At 51.1% G+C, this 12,163-nt stretch overlaps 1 protein-coding gene across 1 annotated transcript in view; it reads left to right on the forward strand.

Moving 5' to 3' along the window:
* LOC121844556 (trinucleotide repeat-containing gene 18 protein-like) overlaps positions 1-11,928 on the forward strand; it is a 78,335-nt gene extending 66,407 nt beyond the window's left edge. The window contains exons 28-36 of the mRNA XM_042314792.1: positions 54-299; positions 410-529; positions 630-718; positions 1,406-1,531; positions 5,232-5,489; positions 5,546-7,284; positions 7,546-7,782; positions 9,756-9,830; positions 11,714-11,928. Coding sequence (XP_042170726.1) covers positions 54-299; positions 410-529; positions 630-718; positions 1,406-1,531; positions 5,232-5,489; positions 5,546-7,284; positions 7,546-7,782; positions 9,756-9,830; positions 11,714-11,917 — 3,094 coding nt within the window. The 3' untranslated portion in view covers positions 11,918-11,928. The remainder of the gene's footprint in view (positions 1-53; positions 300-409; positions 530-629; positions 719-1,405; positions 1,532-5,231; positions 5,490-5,545; positions 7,285-7,545; positions 7,783-9,755; positions 9,831-11,713) is intronic.
* Positions 11,929-12,163: the final 235 nt, after the last annotated feature.

Here is a 12,163-nt window from a genome sequence, read left to right on the forward strand (position 1 = left end):
GCCCCCTGACTACAAGATACAGTGTAAGGACACAGCCCCCTCTCCCACATCAGACTGCTGCCCCCACAAGGACACAAGACAGACACTCCCACATCAGACTGCTGCCCCACACAACTACAAGACAGCCCCTCTCCCACATCAGACTGCTGCCCCCTGACTACAAGATACAGCCCCCTCTCCCACATCAGACTGCTGCCCCTGACTACAAGGATACAGCCCCTCTCCCACATCAGACTGCTGACTGACTACAAGATACAGCCCCTCTCCCACATCAGACTGCTGCCCCCTGACTACACAGTGTAAGGACACAGCCCCCTCTCCCACATCAGACTGCTGCCCCCTGAGTACAAGATACAGTGTAAGGACACAGCCCCTCTCCCACATCAGACTGCTGCCCCCTGACTACCAGATACAGTGTAAGGACACAGCCCCTCTCCCACATCAGACTGCTGCCCCCAGACTACAAGATACAGTGTAAGGACACAGCCCCTCTCCCACATCAGACTGCTGCCCCTGAGTACAAGATACAGTGTGGATTATGTTAAAGGATACAGCCCCTCTCCCACATCAGACTGCTGCCCCTGAGTACAAGATACAGTGTAAGGACACAGCCCCCTCTCCCACATCAGACTGCTGCCCCCTGACTACAAGATACAGTGTAAGGACACAGCCCCCTCTCCCACATCAGACTGCTGCCCCCTGGACTACAAGATACAGTGTAAGGACACAGCCCCCTCTCCCACACAAGGACACAAGGACAGACACTCACACAAGGACACACTCACACACACACAAGGACAGAGGACAGATTACTCACACAAGGACAGACACTCACACAAGGACAGACACTCACACAAGGACAGACACTCACACAAGGACAGACACTCACACAAGGACAGACACTCACACAAGGACAGACACTCACACAAGGGTCAGACACTCACACAAGGACAGACACTCACACAAGGACAGACACTCACACAAGGACAGACACTCACACAAGGACAGAGGTCTCACACAAGGACAGACACTCCCACACAAGGACTCTGTTGTTACACACACACACAAGGACACACACACTCCCACAAGGACACACACACACCACAAGGACACACACACTCCCACACACAAGGACACACACACCACACAAGGACACACACTCCACACAAGGACACACACACACACACAAGGACACACACAAGGACACACACAAGGACACACACATTCCCACAAGGACACACACAAGGACACACACAAGGACACACACACACACACACACACAAGGACACACACAAGGACACACACACACTCTTGTATTCTTTCCCAGTCAGGTTGTTCAGTCTGTCTGATGATTCTGATGTTAAACCTGCCCCCTGTAGGTGCTGAGTTATCCCCGCGCTGCTAGTGGCCAGCTGCTCCAGGAGGCGTGTCAGGAAGTGCAGCAAGGACACCAGTGAGACGAGGCCTAAAACAGGGGACTCCGCCCCCAAGGGCAGAGGGAGACCTGCCAAGAAACCCAAACCCAAACCTGGTGAGCCAATCGGAGACCTGTTATTCCTGTTAGGGTCCTGTTAGGTCTGTTATTCCTGTTAGGTCTGTTATTCCTGTTGGGTCTGTTATTCCCTGTTGGGTCTGTTATCCCTGTTGGGTCTGTTATCCCTGTTGGGTCTGTTATCCCTGTTGGGTCTGTTATTCCTGTTGGGTCTGTTAGGTCCTGTTGGGTCTGTTATCCCTGTTGGGTCTGTTATCCCTGTTGGGTCTGTTATCCCTGTTGGGTCTGTGGATTATGTTATTCCTGTTAGGTCTGTGGATTATGTTATTCCTGTTAGGTCTGTGGATTATGTTAACCCTGTTAGGTCTGTTAACCCTGTTAGGTCTGTGAATTATGTTATTCCTGTTAGGTCTGTGGATTATGTTATTCCTGCTAGGTCTGTTATTCCTGTTAGTCTGTGGATTATGTTATTCCTGTTAGGTCTGTGGATTATGTTATTCCTGTTAGGTCTGTTATTCCTGTTAGGTCTGTGGATTATGTTATTCCTGTTAGGTTTGTGAATTATGTTATTCCTGTTAGGTCTGTTATTCCTGTTAGGTCTGTGGATTATGTTATCCCTGTTGTGAATTATGTTCCCTGTTAGGTCTGTGAATTATGTTATTCCTGTTAGGTCTGTGGATTATGTTAACCCTGTTAGGTCTGTTAACCCTGTTAGGTCTGTGGATTATGTTATTCCTGTTAGGTCTGTGGATTATGTTATTCCTGTTAGGTCTGTGGATTATGTTATTCCTGTTAGGTCTGTGGATTATGTTAACCCTGTTAGGTCTGTTAACCCTGTTAGGTCTGTGGATTATGTTATTCCTGTTAGGTCTGTGGATTTTTATTCCTGTTAGGTCTGTGTATTATGTTATTCCTGTTAGGTCTGTGGATTTTTATTCCTGTTAGGTCTGTGGATTTTTATTCCTGTTAGGTCTGTGGATTATGTTATTCCTGTTAGGTCTGTGGATTATGTTATTCCTGTTAGGTCTGTGGATTCTGTTATTCCTGTTAGGTCTGTTAACCCTGTTAGGTCTGTGGATTATGTTAACCCTGTTAGGTCTGTTAACCCTGTTAGGTTTGTGAATTATGTTATCCCTATTAGGTCTGTAATTCCTGTTAGGTCTGGATTATGTTATTCCTGTTAGGTCTGTGGATTATGTTATTCCTGTTAGGTCTGTGGATTATGTTAACCCTGTTAGGTCTGTTAACCCTGTTAGGTCTGTGAATTATGTTATTCCTGTTAGGTCTGTTGATTCTGTTATTCCTGTTAGGTCTGTAGATTATGTTATTCCTGTTAGGTCTGTGGATTCTGTTATTCCCGTTAGATCTGTGGATTATGTTATTCCTGTTAGATCTGTGGATTATGTTATTCCTGTTAGGTCTGTGAATTATGTTATCCCTGTTAGGTCTGTTATTCCTGGTCTGTGGATTATGTTATTCCTGTTAGGTCTGTGGATTATGTTATTCCTGTTAGGTCTGATTCTGTTATTCCCTGTTAGGTCTGTGGATTATGTTAACCCTGTTAGGTCTGTTAACCCTGTTAGGTCTGTGGATTATGTTAACCCTGTTAGGTCTGTGGATTTTTATTCCTGTTAGGTCTGTGTATTATGTTATTCCTGTTAGGTCTGTGGATTTTTATTCCTGTTAGGTCTGTGGATTATGTTATTCCTGTTAGGTCTGTGGATTGTTATCCCTGTTAGGTCTGTTATTCCTGTTAGCTCTGTGGATTATGTTATTCCTGTTAGGTCTGTGGATTTTTATTCCTGTTAGGTCTGTGGATTATGTTATTCCTGTTAGGTCTGTGGATTGTTATCCCTGTTAGGTCTGTTATTCCTGTTAGCTCTGTGGATTATGTTATTCCTGTTAGGTCTGTGGATTATGTTATTCCTGTTAGGTCTGTGGTCCCTGTTGTCTGTTATGTTATTCCCTGTTAGGTCTGTGGATTATGTTATTCCTGTTTAGGTCTGTGGATTATGTTATTCCTGTTAGGTCTGTGGTTAGGTCTTATTTTTATTCCTGTTAGGTCTGTGGTATTATGTTATTCCTGTTAGGTCTGTATTATGTTATTTTTATTCCTGTTAGGTCTGTGGATTATGTTATTCCTGTTAGGTCTGTGGATTATGTTAACCCTGTTAGGTCTGTTAACCCTGTTAGGTCTGTGGATTATGTTATTCCTGTTAGGTCTGTGGATTATGTTATTCCTGTTAGGTCTGTGGATTTTTATTCCTGTTAGGTCTGTGGATTATGTTATTCCTGTTAGGTCTGTGGATTGTTATTCCTGTTAGGTCTGTGGATTATGTTATTCCTGTTAGGTCTGTGGATTCTGTTATTCCTGTTAGGTCTGTGGATTATGTTATTCCTGTTAGGTCTGTGGATTATGTTATTCCTGTTAGGTCTGTGGATTATGTTATTCCTGTTAGGTCTGTGGATTATGTTATTCCTGTTAGGTCTGTGGATTATGTTAACCCTGTTAGGTCTGTTAACCCTGTTAGGTCTGTGGATTATGTTATTCCTGTTAGGTCTGTGGATTATGTTATTCCTGTTAGGTCTGTGGATTTTTATTCCTGTTAGGTCTGTGTATTATGTTATTCCTGTTAGGTCTGTGGATTTTTATTCCTGTTAGGTCTGTGGATTATGTTATTCCTGTTAGGTCTGTGGATTGTTATCCCTGTTAGGTCTGTTATTCCTGTTAGGTCTGTGGATTATGTTATTCCTGTTAGGTCTGTGGATTATGTTATTCCTGTTAGGTCTGTGGATTATGTTATTCCTGTTAGGTCTGTGGATTATGTTATTCCCCTGTTACCCTGTTAGGTCTGTGAATTATGTTATTCCTGTTAGGTCTGTGGATTATGTTATTCCCTGTTAGGTCTGTGGATTATGTTATTTCTGTTAGGTCTGTGAATTATGTTATTCCTGCTAGGTCTGTTATTCCCGTTAGATCTGTGGATTATGTTATTCCTGTTAGGTTTGTGAATTATGTTATCCCTGTTAGGTCTGTTATTCCTGTTAGGTCTGTAGATTATGTTATTCCTGTTAGGTCTGTGGATTCTGTTATTCCTGTTAGGTCTGTGGATTCTGTTATTCCTGTTAGATCTGTGGATTATGTTATTCCTGTTAGGTCTGTGAATTATGTTATCCCTGTTAGGTCTGTTATTCCTGTTAGGTCTGTGGATTATGTTATTCCTGTTAGGTCTGTGGATTATGTTATTCCTGTTAGGTCTGTGGATTATGTTATTCCTGTTAGGTCTGTTATTCCTGTTAGCTCTGTGGATTATGTTATTCCTGTTAGGTCTGTGGATTATGTTATTCCCGTTAGGTCTGTGGATTATGTTATTCCTGTTAGGTCTGTGGATTATGTTATTCCTGTTAGGTCTGTGGATTATGTTATTCCTGTTAGGTCTGTTATTCCTGTTAGGTCTGTTATTCCTGTTAGGTCTGTGAATTTTGTTATTCCTGTTAGGTCTGTTATTCCTGTTAGGTCTGTTATTCCTGTTAGGTCTGTGGATTCTGTTATTCCTGTTAGGTCTGTTATTCCTGTTAGGTCTGTTATTCCTGTTAGGTCTGTTATTCCTGTTAGGTCTGTTATTCCTGTTAGGTCTGTAAACTCAAGTCAGTCATTTGTTAACTCCTGCCTTTCCTTCCCTCTAGAGCCCCCAGTGAGCCCAGACCCCCGGGAGACGATGCCCCCCCCGGGACCCAGCCAGGCTCCAGACAGACCTCAGCTCCCCACCAGACCAGCCCAGGACAGGCCCTCCTCCTCCCAGAGGCCTGCTCAGGAAAGACCCCTGTCTGCCCCCAGGCCGGGACCAGGCCGACCCTCCAAGCCCCCTGCCCCCCACGCAGCCAGAACCCTATGAGACCCAGCCCAGCCTCTCCCAAGCCCCCTCCCTCTACCACCCAGCCCCTTACGGGAAGATTCTAAGGGTGGACCTGTACAGCCAACCCAACCTCACCTCTTGTAACGTCAGCACCCAACCTAACCCTAAAACCAACCCTAAGTCTAAACTCTCCCTCCACTACTTAAACCCAACTCTACTTCACCTATCATCAGACCCAAGCCTCTTCTACCTAACCCTAAAACTAACCTTACCTCCGTACCAAAATCCAAACCTAGACCTAACTCTACAGCAGAACTCCCTGGGCCTGCAGCTAACTTTAATCCTGATCACAACAAACCCAGAACCGCTCCCAAAGCAATCTCCAGACCCAAACAGAACCATAACAAACCCAGGCCCGCCCTGGATCCTTCTACCAGGCCCAGAGCCAGCGCTGGGTCCAGCTCCAGTACCTCCAAACCTAGAACCAGCCCTGGGCCCAGCTCCAGCACCTCTAAACCCAGAACCAGCCCTGGGCCCAGCTCCAGTACCTCTAAACCCAGAACCAGCCCTGGGTCCAGCTCTAGTACCTCTAAACCCAGCCCCGGGCCCAGCTCCAGTACCTCTAAACCCAGAACCAGCCCTGGGCCCAGCTCCAGTACCTCTAAACCCAGACCCAGCTCAGACCTCTCTGCTGTCAGATCCAGACCGGACCCTAGCACCTTTATTCCTGGTATCTCCAGACCCAGGCATGTCCCGGGGGAGGGCGGGGTGGGAGGGCAGGGCGGGGTGCGACATGGGCGTAAGGCCCTCCTAGAGGAACCCCTAGTAAAGCTGGACCACGAGGGCGTGACCTCACCCAAGACCAAGAAGACCAAGGCTCTGATGCTGCTGGAGGCCAGAGGCTTACGGCAAGAACCCACACCCCTCTCCACAGCCGCAGCCAGCCAGAAGCCGGCAAGGGTAAAGGGGAGGGCTCCGGAGAGCGAGGCAGGGCTGCTGGAGGCCAAGGGCTTACGGCAAGAACACACACCTCTCTCCACGGCTGCAGCCAGCCAGAAGCCGGCGAGGGTAAAGGGGAGGGCTCCGGAGAGCGAGGCAGGGCTGCTGGAGGCCAAGGGCTTACGGCAAGAACACACACCTCTCTCCACGGCCGCAGCCAGCCAGAAGCCGAAGAGGGTAAAGGGGAGGGCTCCGGAGAGCGAGGCGGGGCTGCTGGGGAGAGAACCCGCCTACAGAACGCCTTCTCTGGGCAGAGAAAGAGACCGGGGTGGAGGGGGGGACAGAGAACCAAAGAGAGAGGAGAGAACGAAACAAGGGGAAGAGAAGAGAGGGGAGGAGACAGGGGGGTCTCACGGCAGCAGTAGTTCAGGATCTGAGGAAGAGGAGGAGACGAGGAAGAAAACAAAGTGTAGCTCCAGCTGCTCCCACCCCTCCTCCCCAGCCTCCTCCTCCTCATCCTCCTCTAGCACCTCCTCTTCCTCTTCCTCCTCCACTGACGAGGAGTCCTCTTGTAGTTCTGACGAGGAGACCGCCCCCGCTCCCCCTGCACCTCTCCCCGTCTCCCCCCCTCCAACTACCCCACAGGAGGAGGTAGAGGTGGAGGAAGAGAAGGAGGAAGAGGAAGAAATTAAGAAGTTGAAAAAGACGGAAGAGGAAGAGGAGGAAGTATTAGGAGAAGATCAATCTCCCTCCTCTCCTCCCCCGTCTATCTCTCCGTCCTCCCAGCCAGCCAGGCCCCGGGGTCGTCCAGCCCGGCAGAAGTCCCAGGGAGGTGTGGGGTCGGTGGGCAGGCCACGGCGCAGGGAGGGGGCCCACCTCCCCACCACCAAGGAGCTGGCTAAGAGACAGCGATTACCGAGTGTAGAGAACAGACCTAAGATCTCTGCCTTCCTGCCTGCCAGACAGCTCTGGAAGTGGTTCGGTAATCCCACACAGGTGAGAGGGAGACGCTTGGAATATTTTGAAGCTCTCGATGACACTTGAGTCTGTTTTATTTTGAGGGGGGCTGGGTTCCAGAAGATTAGCCAGAGAAATTTCTCCTTGCATACCCTCTGTCTGTCTGTCTGTCTGTCTCTCTGTCTGTCTGTGTCTTTCTTGCCTGTCTGTCTTTCTGACTTTCTGTCTGCCTTTCTGACTTTCTGTCTGTCTGTCTGCCTGCCTGCCTGTCTGACTGTCTTTCTGCCTGTCTGTGTCCAGAGGCGTGGTATGAAAGGGAAGGCTAAGAAGCTGTTCTACAAGGCCATCGTGCGGGGGAGAGAGATGATTGGCATCGGGGACTGCGCCGTGTTCCTTTCAGCCGGCCGACCCAACCTGCCCTTCATAGGGAAGATTCAGAGCATGTGGGAGAGCTGGGGATCCAACATGGTGGTCAGAGTCAACTGGTTTTATCACCCGGAGGAGACCAACCCTGGCAAGAAACTACACAACAAGAAGGTAGGGGTCAGAGGTCAGCTGGTTTTATCACCCGGAGGAGACCAACCCTGGCAAGAAACTACACAACAAGAAGGTAGGGGTCAGAGGTCAACTGGTTTTATCACCCGGAGGAGACCAACCCTGGCAAGAAACTACACAACAAGAAGGTAGGGGTCAGGGGTCAGCTGGTTTTATCACCCGGAGGAGACCAACCCTGGCAAGAAACTACACAACAAGAAGGTAGGGGTCAGAGGTCAGCTGGTTTTATCACCCGGAGGAGACCAACCCTGGCAGAGAAACTACACGACATCAGAGGTCAGCTGGTTTTATGTAGGGGTCAGGGGTCAGCTGGTTTTATCACCCGGAGGAGACCAACCCTGGCAGAGAAACTACAGGACAAGAAGGTAGGGGTCAGAGGTCAGCTGGTTTTATCACCCGGAGGAGACCAACCCTGGCAAGAAACTACACAACAAGAAGGTAGGGGTCAGAGGTCAGCTGGTTTTATCACCCGGTGACCAACCCTGGCAAGAAACTACACGACAAGAAGGTAGGGGTCAGGGGTCAGAGTTAACTGGTTTTATCTCTCTCCCTCCCCATCTCTCTCTCCCTCCCCATCTCTCTCTCCCTCCCCATCTCTCTCCCTCCCCATCATCTCTCTCTCCCTCCCCATCTCTCTCTCTCCCTCCCCATCTCTCTCTCCCTCCCCATCTCTCTCCCTCCCCATCTCTCTCTCCCTCCCCATCTCTCTCTCCCTCCCCATCTCTCTCTCCCTCCCCATCTCTCTCTCCCTCTCCATCCTCTCTCCCTCCCCATCTCTCTCTCCCTCCCCATCTCTCTCTTTGTTTCTCTCTCCCCATTTTCTCTCTCTCTCCCCATCTCTCTCTCCCTCCCCATCTCTCTCTCTCCCTCCCCATCTCTCTCTCTCCCTCCCCATCTCTCTCTCCCTCCTCCCCATCTCTCTCCCTCCCCATCTCTCTCTCTCCCTCCCCATCTCTCTCTCCCTCCCCATCTCTCTCTCCCTCCCCATCTCTCTCTCCCTCCCCATCTCTCTCTCCCTCCCCATCTCTCTCTCCCTCCCCATCTCTCTCTCCCTCCCCATCTCTCTCCCTCCCCATCTCTCTCTCCCTCCCCATCTCTCTCTCCCTCCCCATCTCTCTCCCCATCCCCTCCCCATCTCTCTCTCCCTCCCTCCCCATCTCTCTCTCCCTCCCCATCTCTCTCTCCCTCCCCATCTCTCTCTCCCTCCCCATCTCTCTCTCCCTCCCCATCTCTCTCTCCCTCCCCATCTCTTCTCTTCTTCTCCCCATCTCTCTCCCTCCCCATCTCTCTCTCTCCCCATCTATTTCTCTCCCCATCATTCCCTCCCATCTCTCTCCTCCCCATCTCTCTCTCTCCTCCCCATCTCTCTCTCTCCTCCCCATTTCTCTCTCCCTCCCCATCTCTCTCTCTCCCTCCCCATCTCTCTCTCCCTCCCCATCTCTCTCTCCTCCCCATCTCTCTCTCCCTCCCCATCTCTCTTTCCCTCTCCCTCCCCATCTCTCTCTCCTCCCCATCTCTCTCCCTCCCCATCTCTCTCTCTTTCTCTCCCTCCCATCTCTCTCTCCCTCCCCATCTCTCTCTCCCTCCCCATCTCTCTCTCTCCCTCCCCATCTCTCTCTCTCCTCCCCATTTCCCTCCCCATTTCTCTCCCTCCCCATCTCTCTCTCCCTCCCCATCTCTCTCCTCCCCATCTCTCTCCCCATCTCTCTCTCCCTCCCCATCTCTCTCTCTCCCCATCTCTCTCTCCCTCCCCATCTCTCTCTCCCTCCCCATCTCTCTCTCCCTCCCCATCTCTCTCTCTCCCTCCCCATCTCTCTCTCTCTCCCCATCTCTCTCTCCCCATCTCTCTCTCTCCCCATCTCTCTCTCCCTCCCCATCTCTCTCTCTCCCCATCATCTCTCTCTCCCCATCTCTTCCCCCCTCTTCCCATCTTTCCCCCGTCTCTCTCCTTTTAGAACTGGGATCAGATGTCTGGTCAGTCTCTTCCTTCATCTCTGCTCTCCTCCAACCAGAGGAAAGACTTCATGGAGGTGAGACCCTACCACACCCTACCACACACTACCACACCCTACCACACCACACACACTACCACACCCTACCACACACTACCACACCCTACACACCCTACCACACTACCACACCCTACCACACCCTACCACACCCTACACACCCTACCACACACTACCACACCCTACACACACTACCACACCCTACCACACCCTACCACACTACCACACCCTACCACACCCTACACACCCTACCACACCCTACCACACACTACCACACCCTACCACACCACACACACTACCACACCCTACCACACCCTACCACACTACCACACCCTACCACACCCTACCACACCCTACCACACACTACCACACACTACCACACACTACCACACCCTACACACACTACCACACCCTACCACACACTACCACACCACACACACTACCACACCCTACACACCCTACCACACCACACACACACCCTACCACACCCTACCACACACTACCACACCCTACCACACCCTACACACCCTACCACACACTACCACACCCTACACACCCTACCACACACTACCACACCACACACCCTACCACACACTACCACACCCTACCACACCCTACCACACCACACCCTACCACACCACACCCTACCACACACTACCACACACTACCACACCACACACACTACCACACTACCATACACTACCACCCCCCACACACACCCTACCACACCCTACCACACCCTACCACACCACACTACCACACCACACCCTACCACACCCTACCACACCCACACCCTACCACACCATATACCACACCCCCAAACACACCCTACCACACACTACACCCCAAACACACCCTAACACACTACACCCCCAAACACACCCTACCACATCCTACCCCCACACCCTACCCCCACACCCTACCACACCACACCCTACCACATCCTACCCCCACACCCTACCCCCACACCCTACCACACCACACCCTACCACACCACACCCTACCACACCCTACCACACCACACCCTACCACACACACACTACCACACCACACCCTACCACACCACACCCTACCACACCACACCCTACCACACCCTACCACACCACACCCTACCACACCCTACCAAACCCAACCACACCCTACCACACCACACCCTACAACACCCTACCACACCCTACCACACCCTACCACACCACACCCTACCAAACCCAACCACACCACACCACACCACACCCTACCACACCCTACCACACCACACCCTACCACACCCTACCACACCACACCCTACCACACCCTACCACACCACACCACACCCTACCACACCACACCCTACCACACCACACACTACCACACCACACCCTACCACACCACACCCTACCACACCACTTTACCACACCACACCCTACCACACCCTACCACACCACACCCTACCACACCACACCCTACTAAACCCAACCACACCCTACCACACCACACCCTACAACACCCTACCACACCCTACCACACCACACCCTACCACACCCTACCACACCACACCCTACCAAACCCAACCACACCACACCCTACCACACCCTACCACACCACACCCTACCACACCCTACAACACCCTACCACACCACACCCTACCACACCCTACCACACCACACCCTACCACACCACACCCTACCACACCACACCCTACCAAACCCAACCACACCACACCCTACCACACCCTACCACACCACACCCTACCACACCACACCCTTAACACCCTACCACACCACACCCTACCACACCACACCCTACCACACCACACCCTACCACACCACTCTCTGCAGCGGGCCTGTGTATTAACGTGTGTATTTGTTGTTAACGTGTGTATTTGTTGTTAACGTGTGTACCTGTGTGTTAACGTGTCTCTGCAGCGGGCTCTGTACCAGTCATCCCACAGCGATGAGAACGATGTCCAGACGGTCAGTCACAAGTGTCTGGTGGTCAGCGTGTCGGAGTACGAAACCATGACTCTGACACGTCGCTACGCCGACAGCCAAGACCTGTACTACCTGGCCGGGACATACGAACCCACCACGGGTATGATCTACAACACGGACGGAGTCCCCATCATCTGATGAACGACACGCTAACGACACCTGACCTTGACCCGACCAACACCAAGGTCGATCCGGTCAACTCATAACGTTTGATCCAACGAACGAAGACCACCTGAGAGAGACTACAGACTGTATTCAGAAACTGTTGAAACACACGGGTCTTCTCTATAAACACACACCCAGACTTCTACCTGTAAATACATACAATAATTCTAACACTCATAGATATATATAAAAGACAGGAAGTGATTTTATTTACCAGGG

The sequence above is a fragment of the Oncorhynchus tshawytscha genome, unplaced genomic scaffold, assembly GCF_018296145.1.
Source record: "Oncorhynchus tshawytscha isolate Ot180627B unplaced genomic scaffold, Otsh_v2.0 Un_contig_4498_pilon_pilon, whole genome shotgun sequence".
In the NCBI taxonomy this organism is placed as follows: Eukaryota; Metazoa; Chordata; class Actinopteri; order Salmoniformes; family Salmonidae; genus Oncorhynchus; species Oncorhynchus tshawytscha.